A 20,357-nucleotide genomic window follows, 5' to 3' on the forward strand; every position below is an offset into this window, starting at 1 on the left:
TGGACGTTCAACGCCTATTGTTCATTCAAAATATTCTTAAAGAAATTATAATCATTCACATGGTCAGAGTTTTTTAGTCGGATTTTATACTTAATGTCGGAAAAATTGTGTCAGTTAATAACCTCATGGAGCATTGCAATCATCTATATAATATAGAACAGTTGAGACTTTTGACATTAGTTTTGCAGTTCTGAACAAACTAATCCCAAGTGACATCTCGCTTAATTTCATTGTTTCCTTTTATGACCCATACTTAACACCAACACGGATGGTTGAAAGAAACTAACTTTTAACAAAAGACGTTGAACGTCCATTTAAATTCACAAGTCCGTAGTCAGATCAACTGCACAAAAAATAGCGTTAAATTTTATTTTCAACATCCTCATCTCACTTTAGTCTGTATAGTTGAGCCAGTATAAAAGCGGCTTTATAAATATGTAAATGCTTTTTTTTATGAAGTTGATCAGACTGCATGGAATCTTTGTTTTTAATAAGATTTGAAGGTTTTGCTCAGGAGCATTGGGAGCCATCAAGGCCACTGCGTGCCGAATGTGCTCTGCTAATTGCTAGTTATATTCTTTATGTTGATATTATTACCAGTTGGTATAAATTAGTATTAGGTTTTAATTTGATTACTATGTAAGACTAACGTTAAATAAATCGGAAAATAAAAATCAAAAAAATAGTAAAGAATTTGTTACTTCTTCAGCATTTTTTTAGAAGCTTAGGCCGCAAAGTTGTTGCTCCACCTCATATAACGGTCCTGGATGGGAACCCGTCTATTTTGATTATTTTTTTATTCGAAAGTAGACGGAGAGTAGTAGAGAAAGATCTTGAAGAAATGCTCTGATTGACCACATCTGATTGGTCAGTTTTATCAACTGTCAATTAAGTGGAACGAAAGTGGAATACTCAAATCTATATTAAAATACTCTAAGAAAGAAAGTGAAGCCTTTTTCTACTGGCTTTTGGTTATTTTCGCTAGCGATTTTTATTCAAAACGAGGCAGCGGAAAACGAACGATGTTTAGGCCATATGAAATAAACTTCTTTTTTTCGAATTTCCTGCGGTAATTATTTTTGATATTAATTATTACATTTTATCACTTTTATTACGTTCTCACACTTCATTTAAAGCGTACTTTAATGGGATAATATTTCGCTCTATCATTGGACCTCTCTTTTCTTTATTTATAATTTACATTAATGACCTCCTAGATGATATTGTCTCCAAGATCAAAATATTTACTGATGACTTCTTGTTTAACCCTTTAAGTGCCGATGTCGTATATATACGACATGGGCTATATAGGAGGGCGAAGCCCTCCTGTAATGCCCAGTTTGAGTTAGAAATCGTTATTTTTGGTCGAACTCGTAGGAATTAGATTGTCCTTTATGGTCAAGCAAAAAAAAATTCAAAAGTGAGTCTTTCCAGCGAAATTTTAAGCAAAAAAGTCAAAAAAATGCAAAAAATTGACAAAAATTCACTTTTTTGAGATTCTGACCGTTTTTTGACTATATTTGGTCAACGAGTGATCCAAGAACCTCCAAATTTGGCCCTGTTTTACTTTATTCTGTCTTCTAGTGAATTGATTTGAAATTTTACCACTGGGGCACCTTTTCATCAGTTCAGTCAGGTCCGCGCAGCGGGCCTGACTGCTTTAATTCCCTAACCTACCCCCCCCCTTGGCCGCCGCCCACCACGCCCTTCCTAAATCGGGCGGCGCCGAAGGCGCCCAAAAGAAAGAAAAGACTCTAAGCTATCCAACGAGCTATATACGAGCTTCTAATTTCTTCTAGATCAGGAGATATAAGCCCTTAAAGTTTGAACTAGCGATTTTTTAAAAAAAACTTAGAAAAAAGGACCCTGGCACTCAAAGGGTTAAAGAAAAATTGCAAAAATTATTTTTTTTTTTTAGATTTCTCAATTTTTGGCCTAAACTCACTCAAAAATGCTGAAAAACACCAAAAAATCACATTTTCAAAATTTTTTTTTCACTTTGTTTAAGAGAAATTTTTCTTAAAAACGATGCGCTTTCTCGTTCTTCTCCGTTTATTTTCCAGTGCTCAGTTTTAACCGCCCACTTCACCACAATTCACACCAACAATAGACTGTATTAAACCGTGTCTTTCGAATGATTATCGGTTGAATGAGTTAGAATAGGTACAGGCTATACAAACAAAATTCCGATATATACTTTAATCGTAGAAATTTTAGCGATACTAATTTTAGCGTTTTAGCGAGTTTACCCTATTTTCGCCAAAATAAATCTCGCTAAAACACGCCGAATCGACAGATCGCTAAAATTTATCCGCGCGAATTTCTGGTTATATTGCCTTAATAAATTTTTATCAATAAGAAGGGTTTCAGTGCAAAGAAATGATAGAAAACGAATTCAGTCAATAATCTAATACAAATATTCGCTAAAATTTATCCACGCGAAATTTTTTGATTCGCTAAAATAAATCCAATAAAAACTCAAGATTTCCCTGACTCGCTAATATACGCTAAAATTAGTCTCGCTAAAATTTCTACGATTAAAGTACCCGATTTCCCGAGTAAAGGACTTGGAAAATTCACGGGGATAAAAGGATAAAATCTTTGGACAAACTCACTAAGATTTTACGTTGGGAACTCTATTAGTAGACTTTTTAGCTTGTGCAACCACGATCGGTGTTTTCTTTGGTTTTTAGAAGGGTAGGGACTAAAATTACACTAGATTATACAGCAGGGATCGAATTAAGGATTTAAAAGTCCATCACACTTTTTTGACGAACGAAGTGAGTGGTGAAGGTTGTGTCTTCGAAGTGAGGTGGTGTCTCTTTGTACATTTTCAAAAAGGCATCGCGACTCACGAAACGCGATACAATAATTCGAACAGTATTGTTTGCTGCAATGTTTTTTAAAACAAACGATTCATCTGGTTTAATGTCTAGCGTGATGACCATCAATAATATGTTATCTTCACGTCCTAAAAGCTTAAAAAATAGAGCCGGTCGGTTTGCCAACACATATTTTTTATCGCGTTTTTCAAATACAACTCTCAATTCAATCAAATCCGGTTAGAATATCTTATTATCACCATAAAATGCTCCTTTCTTCCAAAAAACAGCCAGTAAACTTGAAAAATGTTTAAAACATCCTATTAAAATTTCCATTAGTATAGTATACCGTAGATGGCCCTATCTCTGTCACTCTGGCCCTAACTCCGTAACCCCTGTTTTTGAAAGCTTGTTCTCTTTGTTGTTGATCTTTTTATCGTATAGATTGAGAAAAGGTCAAAGAGAGCCAATTGATATTGGCTGCTAATTAAAAAGGGGTGGTAGAGTTAGGGCATATGGGTGACAGAGATAAGACTATCTGTGATATATACAAGTGATGTTATAAAGTATGGCTTTGTGAGAAAATCACTCGAAAACTAAACTAGCAACAATTTTCCGAAAAGGGCCATCCTAGGCTATCTTATAGCCCAAGACGAAATCTTTATCCCGAATAACAAAATAACAAAAAGCCACGTGGTCGAGAGTCTCCGCGCGGGCGAATTAACAGTGGTAGAGAGTTTATCTGGTACTCGATGTAGAAATTTTCTTCCGACACGCTAAAGCTCTGAAGGTCGGGAAAATTTGAACATCTGGAACCTTTGGGTTACCATTTTTCTTTTTTTCTGTAAGGTTTCTCAGGCAGCAGAGATTTTCATGCTAAATTCAGTTGGGTGCAACCGATAGTCAAGCAAAAAGTGCAAGGACAGCTAGACACGACTGTGATGCAGTACATCAAACGATGACTATACTATAGGTCTCCGATGGTATATTGGCCCGCTCCTTCAGAGCTTTAGCGTGGGCAGCCGCCAATACGCCATCAGAATATCAGATAAGTAGAGAGTATGTTCCTCATTCTACCGCCGCGCAAATTTTTCTTCAGCAGCCTTATCTGGCAGTATTACTCAGTTACCTTAAGGGAAGAAATTTTCGCGGGAATTTAATTTCGTGGTTGGTCAAATTATTTTTTTTCGCGGGAATTTAATTTCGCGGTCGCGGTTTGGCCAAAAGCGTTATTAAATAAGCAAAAAACCTGTTTTAAGGCTTGAAATAGTACTAATTTGGGGGAATGCGTGAAATAAATTAAATTTTCCCGCGATTTGAGTTTTTGTACGGACGATAAAATCGTCTAGGGCCATCCGCGAAAATGTAAAAGGGATCAAATTAAGAAAGGGATCAAATTAAGAAAGGGATCAAATTAAGAAAGGGATCAAATTAAGAAAGGGATCACATTAAGAAAAGGTCAAAATAGGAAAGGGATCAAATTAAGAAAATGAAGAAAAGGATCAAGGATCAAAAGAAGAATAGGATCAGGGATCAAAAGGAGAATAGGATCATGGATCAAAAGAGGATCAGGATCAAGGATCAAAAGAAGAATAGGATCAAGGATCAGAAGAAGAATAGGATCACGGATCAAAAGGAGAATAGGATCACGGATCAAAAGGAGAATAGGATCACGGATCAAAAGGAGAATAGGATCAAGGATCAAAAGAAGAATAGGATCACGGATCAAAAGAAGAATAGGATCAAGGATCAAAAGAAGAATAGGATCAAGGATCAAAAGAAGAATAGGATCAAGGATCAAAAGAAGAATAGGATCAAGGATCAAAAGAAGAATAGGATCATGGATCAGAAGAAGAATAGGATCATGGATCAAAAGAAGAATAGGATCATGGATCAAAAGGAGAAAAGGATAAAGGATCAAAAGAAGAATAGGATAAAGGATCAGAAGAAGAATAGGATCATGGATCAAAAGAAGAATAGGATCATGGATCAGAAGGAGAAAAGGATAAGATCAAGAAGAAAGGATAGCAGAGAGAATAGGATCATGGATCAAAAGAAGAATAGGATCATGGATCAGAAGAAGAATAGGATCATGGATCAAGAGGAGAAAAGGATAACTGACAAATAACTCGATAACATCTTTCATGTACTATATGACTGACTTCATGAAGTATTTACCCCGAATAGATGTCCCCCCGCTAATTGTTAAGAGCAAAAAAAATCCACCCCCCCCCCCGCTCTTATTAAGACCCCCCCCGCTAATTGAATTTGAATAATTAAATCTTTTATTACAGTGTAGATAGACCTTAAACTTGTTAAAATTTTCACTTTTGTTAGTATTGGTTCTTATTTTACGTGTTCATATCATTTGTTAAAGTTTCACTTTTGTTGTTGAAATTGATATTAGTTAAAAATTATGTCTTCAAATTACCCTCCCCCCCTTTTATTCCATCCAGCCACGAGACCTTGATTTTAAATATTTGTTTTGAAAAGTTCCAATCATCCATTGAAATTTTGTTGTCAGCAGAAATTAAGCAGCAAAAAACGAATAATCCTTGCTGGATGGAACCTACGTGGGGGACTCGTTTTTTCCAAAATTTGCCGAAATTTGCGAAAAAAGTGACCCTGAATGGGACTAAAATTCCAAAATTTTCTACTTTTTCCCCAAATTTTTCAACAAAGGCACCCTACGAGGGACTGATTTTTCTATTTTGGTGTTTTTGCGACCCTACCTTGGACTCTTGGAGGTTAAAAAGGTACCCTGACCCAGCAGCGCATCCCCGTAACCCATTTTGCCCTAGTACCCCCTGGGTCTTATAAAAACGTGCATTCCAGTATTCTACCTTTCCACATATGGCCATGGGGGGGGTTTCATGGTTGGCGGAGGAGCGGAATCGGCCCTTTTTCGGACGGAGTGGCGGAATTTGGCGAAAATTTAGACGGAATTACGGAAATTGGGTTCTCCGACGGAGACGGAAAATTAGACAATTTTAGTGCGGAAAAACGGAATTTAGCAAAAAAATTTGCGGAAATTCGGAATTGGTAAAAGATATTCAAAATTTGCGGAATTTTCGACAAAAATATTGAATTTCAAAGGAATTTTCGGTGACGGAATTTTGGTTCAATTTAAGACGGTTTGACGGAAATTGGAGAAAAAATTGGCGGAATTGCGGAATCGGGTACCCCCTGAAACCCCCCCCGGCCATGATTCCTCCCAACCAAAACTGAACATTTCCATTGAATAATCTCTAATTTAAGAATTCAACAGTACTTTTAAGATATTTCAACAAACTGCAACAACAAACTTGAATTATTTACAATGTCTTCTCAAAATCTTACAACAAACAAACAATATTTATATATAAGGAGGAGTGAGGGATAAATAAAAAGATTTACAAAGTATAATAATGGCTACATAAATACCTACACATCTACAATAAAAGTGTTCTCCATAAACAATGCTAAAATATTCTACAAATCTAAACTTTACAAAGTGATATAAATTATAAATATACAGATTTTTTTTTTGAAAAGAATAATTTTTACAAATATTTTAAAACTTTTTTTTTTCTAAATATTTGTCATTAAATAAATGGTGCAAAGTAGGCAATTCTAAAAAAGCTTTAAGATTCTAGCGATTATATAGAATAGTATAGCCATCAGAATAAATAACAAAACAAGTATTGCTTCAGGTCAAAATTTCGAATGGAAAAATTTTAGCATTAAGAAAAAACTCTCAAAAAGTTGATCACTTCTTGACCTCAATTTTTTATTATGACCTGCTCTACAGGCTCATACTTTTTATTCATAAGAACAAACTATAACGCAGAAGAACATAAGACTTCGATTTGAAAATTTCACAAAAACAATCAAAAAGCGGTCAAATTAAGAACATATCAAGAACATTTTTATTAAGCTTAAAACTCAAAAAATTTAGATGTTCTTATAAAACAGTGTAGTTATTACACTTTTAATCATCCCGTTTCTTTTTCAAATACCAATTCGTTCGTTCTTCTTCTTTGTCCAACAAACTTTGAAAATACCAATTCATCCCTTCCTCTGCTCTCTTTTCCTCTTCGTCACGCGAATCGGCCCGTCCATGCATCATTTCAGTATACCAACCATTTTCGTCAAAAACCTGTCAATAGAAGTAATCAGAGTAAATAAGTCTTTTTCCATCATATTGGAAAATCTTGATCCGGAAAAGTACTTCATCCCTAAAGCCCTAAACCGTAGCGAGTGATAAAAAGCAAGTTACATAGTGAACAAATCTATAATCTTAGTCACAGCCTGGATGCTCGAGTGCCTAAGAGAGCGAGTATAGGAAAAGCCAATCATTAGATGTTGAAAGCAGACAATCAAACGATCTAACGATCGATTGTAAATTTTTATCTATCTCGCACACCGTGTCAGAGAACAAGCGATACCTCGACTGGAAAAATCGTCCGAAATTTGCCCGTTGTTAGAAAAAAAGCCTAAATTTCATCACCATTGGAAAACGACGACGAATCTTTCCCCCAATGAGAATGGTTTTTAAAACCACCACTTGATTTTAAAGCTGTAAACAATAAAATTTTAAATCTATATGCACGAAAACAAGTTATTTTTCATTCCCTAATGGATCGAAATAAAGATTTGAAGTGGGTTGGATAATGCCCAATTACCAAGCTTTGCTCGGACAAGGAGCAATTTGGGATATGATACTATTTCAAGCCCTGTGTCCATTGGCAGTTAGTCCCTTTATTTTATTTTTCACTGGCTAAATTATCATGGATCACTGAGAAAGGGGTGTTATAACCAGATAATCAATCATAAAGAAAATTTGTTCTTACGTCGTTATGGTCACGTTCATCTGCGCGGCTTTCTGATCGCCCGATGTACCAGGAGGGATAAGGAATCTCCTCTTCAGGTTCTTCATCAAAAGATGCAATGTTTTCCTCAACACTTACATTTCGTTCCGATTTCACATTTCGAACTTTTTCTTCGAATTCTTGAAATCGTTTAGGGGGTGTCGGTTTTTGAGGGCGGCGTTTTGACATTTTGGGTGGGCTTGGCTTCGGCGGGTAGGGTGTGAAGGATTTTTGATGCTCTTCTTCCTCTTCTTCGCTACGTACCACGTAATATTCTTCCTCCCCGTTGACGTACTTCATGACGGTAAACGTCTTCTCTTCCCCGTCGACCTCGATTGTCGATAACGTGGTTTCAACCAACGTCGCCTTATCGATTCCACCCCTTGCTTTGTTTTCAGCCTGGTCAGTTCTTTCTTCCTCTGGACTTTTAATCTGGTCCGTATTTTTGTCATCTGTTTGCTCTGATTTTGGTTCTTCTGCATAACTCCTGATCCGATAGATCTCTTCAGGTTTCTCAATTTCAGGGTTCGGGTCTGTAAAATATTCAATTTCAACTTTGGTGTTTGTATTGAATTCAGCTTCTTCTACAACCTTGTTTGTTTCTTGTTCTGCAAAATACTCAATGTCAACATTCAGTTTTGTATTATATTCTGGATTTTTCACGTACTCACCATTAGTCAAATCTTTGAGATAATCGTACGCAGATTTGGTTTTTGATGGTTTAAAGTTAGGATTTCTAACAGTTTCCCCAGTTGTCAAATCTTTCAAATCCTCCACGGAGTTTTGACTCTCCTCTTCATTCTTTATGCAATTATTCTGGTCTGGACAATACACACTTGGTATAATTGGAAGGTTTAGATTGACTAACTCATCATCATAAGAATCGCCGTGTCGGAATTTCTCTAAACTTCGAGCTTTTCGTCGTTGTTTTTCACGGATTTTTCGCTGCTTCTTTTCAGCTCTTGCTTTTCCTTGTTTAGCAGATCTCTTAATTTTATCCAATTGGATTTGTGATTGATTATGTCGCTTCTTGTAGTAATCCAATTTTCGTTGTAATCTTAAAGTAGTGACAAAAAATTAGGTAGGCTTTATTGTATTTTCTTTGATCAGTGTAAAAATCCCTAAAGCTTTGGACTGTCTATTTTGTAAGCTTCCACAGGACGAAAGATGAAGAAATTCCAGAAAAATTTCAAAAGTGCAAGTACAACGGAAGCTTTTTAAATCTGGAACGGCGAATGGCAAAATTTTAAAGCTATTTTACCGACGTACCCGGTGTGCCGTGCCTGAAGCGAAGCTTAAAATCTGTTAAAATAGTTCTCAAAGCTTACTCCATCTAAAAAAAATAGCCAATGAGCTATAACTTAAAGCTTAGAGGTCATGACATGACAACTTATTTAGCAAAAAACGTTTAATTCTGAATCAGGCTAATACGGAAAAACTTGGAATATTGTACGCATTTAAAAAAAAAGTTATAAAGATATTTACCGATCATTGATCAATTTAATGGCTTGATATTCCTCTTCATTTTCATCTTCTCTTTCAAAACATTTCCTCTCTTTTGTTTTCTGTTGCTCAACAAATTTCTTGAATTTCATTTTCATCTTCTTAATTTTGCTTCCATATTCTTCTTTTTGACGTTCCAACGATTCTTCGAGATTTTCCAAGTTTTGACGTAAATTGAAACGTTCGAATCTCTCCCAATGACGTTTTTCTTTTTCCAGTTGATGAATTTGCTTTTTGAGTTGATGGTTCTGATCTTCAAGTTCATTAATCTTCAAATAAAGAAGAAATAAAATATTGTTGTTGTTCTTTGAAAAGGATATTTGAGCCGAAAACCTTTATGATATACAACTGACTACCCAAAGTCCACCGTCACTTCAAGTAATAAAAAGTATTTTTCCAAGGGCTTCTTTGAATTTTTTCTTCAGTTGCCAAGTGTTGCCAGCATTCATTTGTGTGGATGCCAAAACACAATTTAGAGATTTTTTGACTCGAAAAGGTTCGTCTTCCCCCTAGAGCAACCCAATCACTGAAGATGGGTGTCGAACTAAAAGACTAATTTGTTTAAGCGATAGAAAGATTTTAATCATAGAAAGTGCTTTACAAGTGTTCAAGCTTGAAGGGAACTGAGAATAAGTTCGAACTTTAATTCGAATGATACGAGTTAGGGTCAGGGGAAGTCTACTGTATTGTAGAATATTTCGGGAAGATTCGCCCGCCATTTACCTCATCCTGATGTCTCGCTCTTTGTTTTTCTCTCACTTCTTTCAATTTCATTTTCAACTCCAGTTTTTGTGCTTTCAATCGTCGAATGCGCTCACGTCGCTGCTCTTTTGCCTCGTCCATCTTGCGTTTCAAGTCTCGCTTAGCTTTCTTCAAAACCATTTTTGATTTCGACTTGTAGAGTCTATAGAAATGGAGAAGAAATCAATTTTTCACATTGAAAGTTGTTATAAAATTAAGCGACTCCCGGAAATGACATTTTACGGCACTCATATATGGACATGTTTTTTTTTTGACTGTACCAAAATGCCGATTCTCAACCAACCCGGTTCAAATCGGCACTAACAGAGACAGCTGAACCCTTTCTTATCGTTATTCAAAAATAAGAAAATAGATTAGTAGCTCTGTCCGATACTTTTTGTCCGATGATAATAGCTTTTATGGAACTTAAGATATCGCTTGTTGAATCCGGAGTATTTCAGGTTTTTCTATTTTAAATTCAATAAAAGAAATATGATTAAACGATTGACTTTTTATTTTAATGTTTTTTGTTTTCATAATGACCCATAAAGTCTGTCAAAATGGAAAAATGAGCTAAAATTGCTTGATACACGGCCAATTTTCGTTCTGTTTACTTGATATTTTTCGTGCAAATTTACATGGGATCAAAGCTAAAGCTAAGCAAAAATTTAATTCGAAACCCGTGTATTGAGTCTCTATAACACGAAAATTCACGGAGAAAGCAAATTTGTTTGGAAATCTCGAATTATGGAGACTAGTTTCTAAGAAATTGTTTAACTGAAAGGAAGCAGCAAACTTGTTCGAGTTAAGAAGACAATAGAGTTTCGAGTTATGGAGACTCCGTTGTATTATGGAAAATTTTCCTCACCTGAACATGCCCATGAGTTGGTCTAATTTCAATTTCAACTTTGCTTTTTCAGCTCTTAGTTGATCTTCGACTGACTTAATACCTGCAGCTATACATTCTTTATCACATCGTGCGCCTCGCTCAGTCAACAAATCTACAAGCGGATTCTCCTTTTCACAGGTCGTTTGTTGGTCATGGCCGAACATTTCTTCTTCTTTTTGTTTTTGATGTTCTTCGTGTTGTTTTTGCTGATATTTTTCATATCCCACCTGAAAAAAGACATGCTTTGCTGAATATAAATTTTATATCACAAAAACATACAAGGGATTCCAAAAAATCAAACAGCCTTTTCTTCACAAGATTTCTTTTCTGTATGGTAGTCTGGAAGAATCGAGACTAGCTGCTCGGGTACCTATTTCTGTAAGAAACCCAGGCTTTTGTTCTTATAAAAAAAGGTAAGCAAATAATAATTTGGTTACCTTTTTCTGATTTTCTTCTTCGAGGAATTCAGCATATTGATCTTCATCCATGAAGATTTTGTGGCAATCTGGACCTGGTTGAATGTCTTTCATATCTGTTCATGGAAAGATAAAGAGTGTCAAGGGGAGAAGATGAAAAGGGGATATGTATAGGATGTAGATAAGGCAGGGGTATGAAAATTTAGTACCAATGTGTTTTAAAAAGAATCTAAAAGATATTAACGTGCACTTCCATTAAGGAAATGGTTTAAGTACATGTAATTGTGTGTCTCCAATAGCATACCGTAGCTAATCTAAAAATAGACATTCATTTTTCTGTTTGATCAAAATCACCCTTTGAGTTTATTACACTTGCACGCAAATTACACTCAATACAAAGAAAAAGTATTAACGTTCACGATTTTTGACTTAAGATGAAAAGGATTGTGGGATTGAATTTCGGCCAAATGAGAGAAGTGATAATCATGACGTTTGCATAACAAAGCGCTATTCAATATTACACTGGAGCCTCCAGATTCCGAACCTCGAATTTCTTCTCGATTCGAACAAGTTTTCTTGTCTCTTCACTGAACAATACCTTTATATATCAGTCTCCATAACTCGATATTTCGAATTTCAATTCTCCAACGTGTTGGAGTTATTGTGACTCCCTTGTAGTTAATGATTTTGTCCATAATGTCAAGTACGAGAGTGTAGGTCACATACTTTAATCGGATCAAATTTCGCGAGCGAAAAAAATCGCGAAATTTTCTAGATTTAATTTCGCGAGTCAGGAATCTCACACGTTTTTGCGAGTTTTAATTTCGCGAAAATGGCAAAAAATCGCGAAATCGCAAAATTTAATCTCTCGAAAGTTAATCCGATTAAAGTATATAAAAAAGCTAGTGATTACCGATCATTGTTTCTTCATAAATCTTCCTGGTAGTTTGGAAAACTTGGATGCATTCTGGATTGTCATCAGCTTCGGGAACGAAAGGATCTTTAGATGAACTTTCTGGTGAAGTTTCTGGTGCCTTTGGTGTATTCTCTTGAGCAGGTTGTTCTGCTGAGACTTTGGCAGCATCTTTGTCACATCTGAGATCTTCACGAATGTCAGCCCAAACACATTGTGTTACTGGTTCACTGTTTGCACCATCTGAGAATTGAATCATGTTGATTGTAAAAGCAACTTCTTCATTCTCATTGGTTGGTTCACCTTTGGTAAAAGAAGAGAATGTCAATGGTTAAAAAGAACAGAATGGGCTTTTCCAGAAAATTTTTTTTACCCCTACTGTTGAGGATATTGATTTTTTGAAGTATCGAACCCCCTGGATATCCTACTTTATTAGTGAAGACCCCGTGGATATCCACTCTTAAAAATATGCTCAACCCCCATTGGATATCCTCTCTTATAAAGATGCTTACACCTGAATATCGTATCTTTTACTTGAAAAGACACTTTACCCCCTGCATATCCACTTTTGAACAGAAATCGTGGGCATCGACTATTTCTGGAAAAGCCCAATGTCGATGGTTGAAATTATTTCATTATTGGCCACAGTGATTCTATCTTCAAGTCACGTGAGGATTTTTTTCACATTATGTAAAATTCATATAATTCTGTTCTCATTTCTAGGTCGTACACAGGTTCAATGTCGACCTCGTTCCCTGTGTATTATCAGCTTTTATATGCTTACTGATAGCGCTAAACAACAATCTCTAGCGTTTATCAATAACGTAAATAAAGCCTGGGATACATGTGGACGAGGTTGGTGTAATGTGTATAATTTAATTTTTCCTGACACAAAAACGGATAGGGGTGATTTTGTATTCTCGTAAAAGAGTCCACCAAAGAAAAATACATAATACCTACAGAATAAATAGCAGACTAAGAAGATAAATTGTAATACCTTTCTTAAATGTTGGATCGTCATTGTTATCGACTTGTCGGAGACTTTCCTCTGGTTTTGGGAAAGAAGGTCTCTTGGAGGGTGACGAGGGCGGTGGGCAGGTGCATTTTTGTGGCGGTTGAACGGGTGTTTGCTTCAACTTCTCATCAGCTACGATATTTCCATAGCTAAACATTTTACGGAAACGTTGGACATTTCGAGCCTTCTTCTTGACTACTGCAGAGTCAGGAGGAAAACTTTTCACTTCTTTTTTCCATTTGTTTTTCAAGCTGATCCATGCTTTGTTGACGTGGTTTGATAGCCTCTCCACTGGTTTTCTAAGGCTAGCGAATGGTGATCCAATATTGAGGTCAGGGATTGCACTGCTAAAGGCAATCAAACATGTTGAGAACGAGAAGCTCTCTGTGGATAGGTCTTGACCAATCTTAGCGCATGTTCGAAGTTTAGATAATTTTAGGGATGTATACTTGTTTCTCCAGTATGCAGCATCACGTCTTTGGTGACTGATCTGGTCTGTTAAATTGGTCAGGAGCTCTTCATCAGTGGTATTATGATATTCTGAGGAATGTTCTTCAACCACATAAACAAATGAATCGTCTCCACCAAGCAAGTAATTCTTGATTTGTAATTCCAAGTCCAGATTTTTGCTTCGTTTTTTCCAATACCAACTCATGCGTTTGTACAGACTAGCACGTTTCTTGTAATCTTCGTAACCGATTTTCATGGTCTGTAATTTGCGCTCCATTTCTCTGTTCTTGGCTAGCAGTAGTTTCATTGAATCTTTGGTAGTTTCAAACTCGTTATCAATGTAGATGAATTCTTCTATAGAAAACGATAATAGAAAATACTTAAAAAAATATCTACTCAAAGCCAATTGATACGTAATCCAAGGTTAAAAAGTCATAGTTTCAGATCTTCGATAGGAGATTTTTTTAACTATTCCCATCTTATACTTCAATAGGCCTTTCATAAATTACGTCACGAGCAACGTTTACATCGTTTTCAAAATATTGCTGTGGTAAATATGATTCCCAGAGGAGTTCACATAAGAAGTTGACCCTATTTATAAAGTTGAAGGCTCAAAAGCTTCAACCATCTTAACATTAGTTTCAGAACAAGGCAGCCGTCTAAGCTACGAGATGGATTAACTAGGATCGAACCCACAACCCTTGGATTGTAAGGGGGATGCTCTACCGATTGAATTATCCGGCAAAGCTAATATTAAAACAAATGCAATCACTGGAGAGTCTTCTGAGAACTTTTAGAATTTTCCACCCAATACTTCACTTAAACAATAGAAAAAGTGACGTATTGGGTGGAAAAAACAAACAGAAAAGTTGCATAATTTCGTAAAGTCATTGCAGTGGTGCATATCATGAATTAAAACAATTGCAATCATACCAGGTGGTTGTCCATCAATTGTTGGTAACAATGAATTACGATGGTCGTCAGCTGGTTCGGATATCAATCGGAAAGTAAACAAAGATCCAATTCCTAAAATGTAAAGAAACAAAAGACGAAATCAAAGGTTTTGTTTTTAAAATAAGACTGATATCGTTTGCTTGCTCATCAATAAAATTGAAGCTTTTTCAAATCGGACATTGGTACGGATGTGGAGCAAGATTGGTCAGAAAGAGTAAAAAAAAAACCCTTTTTTTTGCTTATATCAGCACAATGTAACAATAGGCAGACACTGTCCTGATATGAAAAATGTGTCTGATATGAAACGGGAAAACTTTATGTAAAACCTTTAAACTGGAAGAAGAAATGAACGGTTCTCACCAGTTCCCACAGACATACCAGCAGCAATAGATACACAAAATAATATAACCAATGTTGTTGTTTTGATTGTCACAATTTCTTCTCGTTCTTCCGTCACATCTTTCTTGATGTACATAGAATCGAAAAGTGATGCTAACCCATAGGTACTCATTGTCATGATGTCATTTTCATCGTTCAAAATATCTTCAGTTTCCTGATCGAAGGGGAAAAAAAGAATATAGTGAAGTTATATACACTGAAGAAGATACAAACTAGCGACTAACCATGACAATGTGTAATAAAAAACCAATATGCATTAAGGAAGAAAGAAATAAAAAAAGTAAAAAACAAAAGGAATGCACAAGACACAAAAGGAAGTGATAAGCTGAAGACTGAAGTCTGAGATCAGGTGCGGTACCTTGAGTAAGCATCTCCTGCCACTCTAGAGTCACCTGTCAGCTTAACAAGAAGAAAGAAATTAAAACATAGGCACAAAGTCTAACGATACAGTTAGGTACAGCAGAAAAGGAATAGCCCACGTAAAGTTAATACTGAAATGATATTGACACATGTCAAAATATAAATACAATGGAGTCTCTTTGACTCGAACCCGCATGGGGAATACAAATTTGTTTAAGTTAACGAAATTTTATGGAGTAAGGTTTATAAGGCATTGTTAACTGAAGGAACAAGAAAACTTGTTCGAGTAAAGGAGACATTTGAGTTGTAGAGGTTCCAGATAAAGAAACTCTACTGTAGTCAATTTGTTGGTAATTCAATTGCTTATCATTCTTAAAATCGGTTGATGGTGATTGACCAATGTGTGTTTTATAGATCATAGACTTTTGAACGCATAAAAAAGTCGTTCTTGGATAAGGGATTGGGGACAGTCTAATATTTCTTTAAGAAGTGATGTCTTTTAAATGAGCTAGAGACGAAGAGAAAAGTTCTAAAAATGTCAATTATAGGTTTAGTTTTTAATCAAGGCAGGGTTTATTGTATAAAAAAGATTATAATTTGGAAAAGTATTAAAGGAAGTAGTAAGTAGTAGCTGTGAAAGTCAAAATTTTCTTGGTCTCAAAACAGTCAGAACGACATTCATTCCAAACTCGTTTCCTTTTAACAAGTTTGAGCAGCACAATTCACTTTAAAATGAAAGATAAGCATAAAGTACCTTTTGCTGCTTGTATTCTTTGTTGTCAACTTTGGTAAAATCATCAGATTCTGATTCTTCTGTTTTTGTAAGAGTTTCATTTTCATCAGACTCGCTTGTCACAATGACTTCTTCTTTATCTTTAATCTTTTCATCTTCCACTAGTTTTTGGTCAGCCTTCTTCCTTTTCTTCTTCTTTTTGTCTTGTTTAACTACCTTTTGAACTTCTTTGGGTTTCGATTTGGAGCTTTCTTGCTCTGTTTTCGAAAAATCTAAATGAAATACCATGAATGAATTCCCAGATAATCACTTAACAGTCTTAAAAAATTACATCGACTGACATTATGACCCAGCATTGAGATTAGATTAGGACTAGAAGGGAAGGGTGTCTTTTTTAACTCTATATTATAAATGGATCATATTTTTGGGGTTTGTCTAATATAAGGTCACTCCGATTCTAAAAGAAAATTGTTCAATAGACATTTTTATTTTTTCTAACCTCTCAAGATACTTTCTTTTTTCATTTGTAGAATCTCAAGATCGATAGCTGATCCTTCACCAACAATTTCGATACCGTAATCTTCAACATCAACATTTGCTGATTCCCCATCATTCATAATGGCATCATTATTTTGGCCGAGTTCCACTGCTAACACATCTTCTGCATCTTCGATTTCATCAGAATCAATAATATCATTCGGACTTGCATTCTTAAGAAGAGCCTAAAATAGAGAAATTCATTGCATTGTTTATGTTCAAAATCTCAAAAGATTTACTTGTGCTTGATAACATAATAGGTTATTAATCTATTCCATTTTGTATACTACAAAATATTAAAAAAATAACACACAAATTCAATGGAAGGAAAACAACCTATCCTTTCTCAGAAATGAGATACTGCAGATCTACTCAAAGTGCAGTGAAAGGCCTTTATATTTTTTATTCTATAGCATTTTGAGACAGTTCACAAAAATGAAAATGAGGTGAGTCCTCTGAGGTAGTCAATTTCAACATTGAAGTATAGCAATCAATACCTGAGCATACAAGCTGGATGGTTGATCTTTGGTTGAAATAATTTCAATATCCGCATCTGTCAACTCATTGTTATTGTTTTGCTTGGTATAGTAGTCTTCACACACTTGAAGTGGTTCACTTTCAAAGGTGCGAACTTTGTTTTGAGGGATAACTTCATATTGATGTTCATCAGATGAAGAATTAGCATTTATGAATTCGAACTCATTACGACGTTGCTGATCTTTCTTGCGTTGTTGATTCTTTGATTTCTATGGTAAAAATATTATACACATAGGTTACTCTAAATTTATTTTTATATTTCTGAATTCTTATAAGCTTCGAAATTATTGCAATAAGTTTAAAACTAAAATTTATACTCTCTATCCTATCAACTAAACCTTGTTTAATAGTTTACTTGTTCCAAAGAATCAATCAAAGAAAGTGAAATTAACAATACTATAGAATATCTGTGAGAAAGGATATTTTTTTTAAACTTTGAAAAAGTAGAGGTGGCAAAAAAAGTGCTAGACAAAACAATTTTAAATTCATTTTTATTGGCAGAATGTCAATAAAATTATTTCACTGCAAGTCAAAATTTACAATCTGTTTTTCTCAGCCACACACTCATGTTTAATAATGAAGTGATTTGGTTATGTTTACCTTACTCAGGTAAGTTGGAGTATACTTACTTCAGTATCTGTGATATTGGAAATGCCCTAAGAAGTACCTATAGGAGAAAAGCCTACTAAACTTTAAAGGATTCCTTTATTTTACATTACAGCAATTTTATTCAAGGTTTAGTAAGGAATTAGAGAGAATTCATATTCGTAACAAGCTTTGTAATGTATCCAACATAAAGCAGTCAAGTTTTTTAGAAAGAAAATTTTGTGTTTAATTTGATCAAAAATTAGTTAATAAACCTAAATTTACTAATCCTTGTTTTGTCCGACCACGCTACTTCTTTTCAACCTTGACCTGATAAAAATCACTTATCAAACCCATGGTGCTAACAATTATTCAAAATCATGTTAAACAAATAACAGTTTTTATCTTATCAAGCTGTGATGCATAATTAAACAACACAGTAATTGAATTAATTAAATATAATTAATGCATGTTGTGTTGAATAGCCAACAGTGGGTTGTGCTTCTTGCATGGAGAGCTTAATTAGCTTTATCATAGTATGATAGTGTGCACATTGAAAATTAAAAAATAGATCTCATTAATCATTTTGTAATCTACATGTTTCTATGGCTGATCTAGAGAAAATTTTGTTTGCTTTTGTTTTGATTACTCATTCCTCATCATCAGGTACCTCTTATTCTTAGTTAGATTTTTTCTTAGGGATTTTAAACTAAAATTTTTAGTATTTTTTTCTAAAAACTATTGAAATGAATAAAAAGTGATGCAGCTATTAAATTAATGTATTTATGAAATATAATGTAAATTGAATATATTCACAAGTGGCTTATTTTGTATAGACAGTCATATATCTTTGAATGACAAATAATATAAAAATAGAGTTTTTAAAAATGAACAGTTTTTGTTTTGATTCAAAGAAAAATTTGATGAATTTCCATAGCATAATACAATGTGGTTTCAGTAAATGTTGAATGCACTTGACCAAAATGTTATGACATTTTTAAACAAACTTTGAAAAATTCATATGCATTTGTCATGGCTGACAAATAGGTTCAAAGGAATTTTCATAAAGTTTTTAAAAGTTTTATTTTCAATTATTTACCAAATCCTTTTTAAAAATATATCAACTTCATTTTACTCTGGTTTTAATGGCTTATTCACTATTACTAAGATATCCATCACAAGTCTTTTTATATAAATTTTTAATTTAATTGTTAAATTTCTCAGACAAAAGCAGCAAGAGCAAAGCTAAAATTGATGTGGAAATAGGTGTAAGAGAATTTACTTTTACTTTAAATTCTATCTATGAACTTCTTTCCTGTGATTACAAAATTGTCAAAATAGTAAACGCCATTGAATCCACTTTTTCACTTCATAAAAATTTTAGTAGAATTAAAAATTGTTCATCCACAATTTCCATTTTATAAAATGAAAAAATGATTTTTTGTAACAGTCTACCTTTGAGAAACTTCAGGATTTCTTAGGGAAAAATCTTGGATTTTCCTATACCTGGCAAGAAAATACGAAAATAGAGCAAATTTTCTGGATTTTCCAATACTGATGACGGAATAACCAGAAAAAACCCTGGATTTTCCTTATCCTTTTTTAATTTTCTTAGGATTTCCAATTGAAAAAAAGAGAAAAATCTCTGTCATCCACAGGAGGTTATGGTTTTTTTTTGGAACTGCCCAATTTGAAAACTCTCTAGGATAATATTCCTAGCCTAAAGTTTACAAGGAAATATGTTTTGTCTGTGCAATGCCACCGCATCATTGACCATGATCTAAATTATTGTGTATTGAAAATTTCCCCATAAAAATATTAAACAAAATCCATCTGCTAGCAATTTCTTTGGGTTGTAAACAAGCAAACAGAACTAGACTATAATCACAATTTAAACAATTGCAAAATCTAGCTAGCCATTTGGTTCACTACTGTATTTATTGAATAAATACTAGACCACAATCAGAAATAGCTTCTATCAATGGATATTTGAAATAATGTACACAAAAATAATGCCTTTACTCTGCTATGCTAGCCTGGCTAGCAGTTCATCATATTATAAATGGTTTGAAGAGAAGAGCTGAAGAGAGGAAAACAAAGAAGTTCATGATGATATGCTAACTTGACTACTACACACTACAGTACGTACCTTTAAAATTTGGTTTAGATTTTAATTTGGATGGCGAAGAAAAAAGCTGCTTGCAAAAAATGCAAAACAAAAAAAGAAAAGATAAGTACCTTGCTCTTCTTGTCTTTGTTGTCTACAAAAGCCCAGTCTTTATTTCTTCGACTTGCCATTGCAAAAGTCTTGAACCATTCCTTGTATGAAAATGTTTCTGAAAAAAATTCTCGTTTGTCTTTGCTTGGGATGCACTCAGCTAAAAAATGTTTGGAACTCTGCTGTGGAAAACAATTTTTTTTCGAAAGTTTGTTTTGATCACGTGATTCATAAATTATTCAAACAAAAGCGATAAAAAATGCGGGAAATAGCGGCCCGGATCATTTTGCCTATGAGTAACTTCCGCATCTTTCTAATGGAAAAGAGGGATCATTTGAGTTATTTAGTTATCAAAATATCAAATTTGAAATTACATGTTACTTCTTTTCTGGAAAAAATTCAGAGAAGAAGTTAAAGTCAAATACAGGTGGATTA

At 34.5% G+C, this 20,357-nt stretch overlaps 1 protein-coding gene across 1 annotated transcript; it reads right to left on the minus strand.

Annotated features, from left to right (window-relative positions):
- Nucleotides 1-6,701: 6,701 nt before the first annotated feature.
- Nucleotides 6,702-20,128, minus strand: LOC136807283 (interaptin-like). The gene is made up of 14 exons (XM_067063894.1): nt 19,943-20,128; nt 17,080-17,328; nt 16,545-16,767; nt 16,067-16,317; nt 14,914-15,106; nt 14,533-14,625; nt 13,132-13,953; nt 12,135-12,437; nt 11,243-11,337; nt 10,785-11,032; nt 9,899-10,079; nt 9,158-9,444; nt 7,655-8,729; nt 6,702-6,960 (listed from the first exon to the last, which is right to left on the minus strand). Exons 1-14 carry the CDS (start codon nt 20,000-20,002, stop codon nt 6,793-6,795), a joined length of 4,248 nt encoding a protein of 1,415 aa, XP_066919995.1. The 5' UTR covers nt 20,003-20,128; the 3' UTR covers nt 6,702-6,792.
- Between the last annotated feature and the right edge of the window lie 229 nt (nt 20,129-20,357).

This window comes from Clytia hemisphaerica, unplaced genomic scaffold (assembly GCF_902728285.1).
Source record: "Clytia hemisphaerica strain Z4C2 unplaced genomic scaffold, Clytia hemisphaerica genome assembly, whole genome shotgun sequence".
Taxonomy (NCBI): Eukaryota; Metazoa; Cnidaria; class Hydrozoa; order Leptothecata; family Clytiidae; genus Clytia; species Clytia hemisphaerica.

Bases quoted from the DNA above. Each gene is read 5' to 3' on its own strand.
- LOC136807283 (XM_067063894.1), bottom strand. From the start codon at position 20,002: ATGGCAAGTCGAAGAAATAAAGACTGGGCTTTTGTAGACAACAAAGAC. The intron at 15,107-16,066 runs GTACTTTATGCT...CCCTTCGATCAG, and splicing joins AAGAATACAAGCAGCAAAAG to GAAACTGAAGATATTTTGAA. The intron at 13,954-14,532 runs GTATGATTGCAA...CGTTTTCTATAG, and splicing joins AATTGATGGACAACCACCTG to AAGAATTCATCTACATTGAT.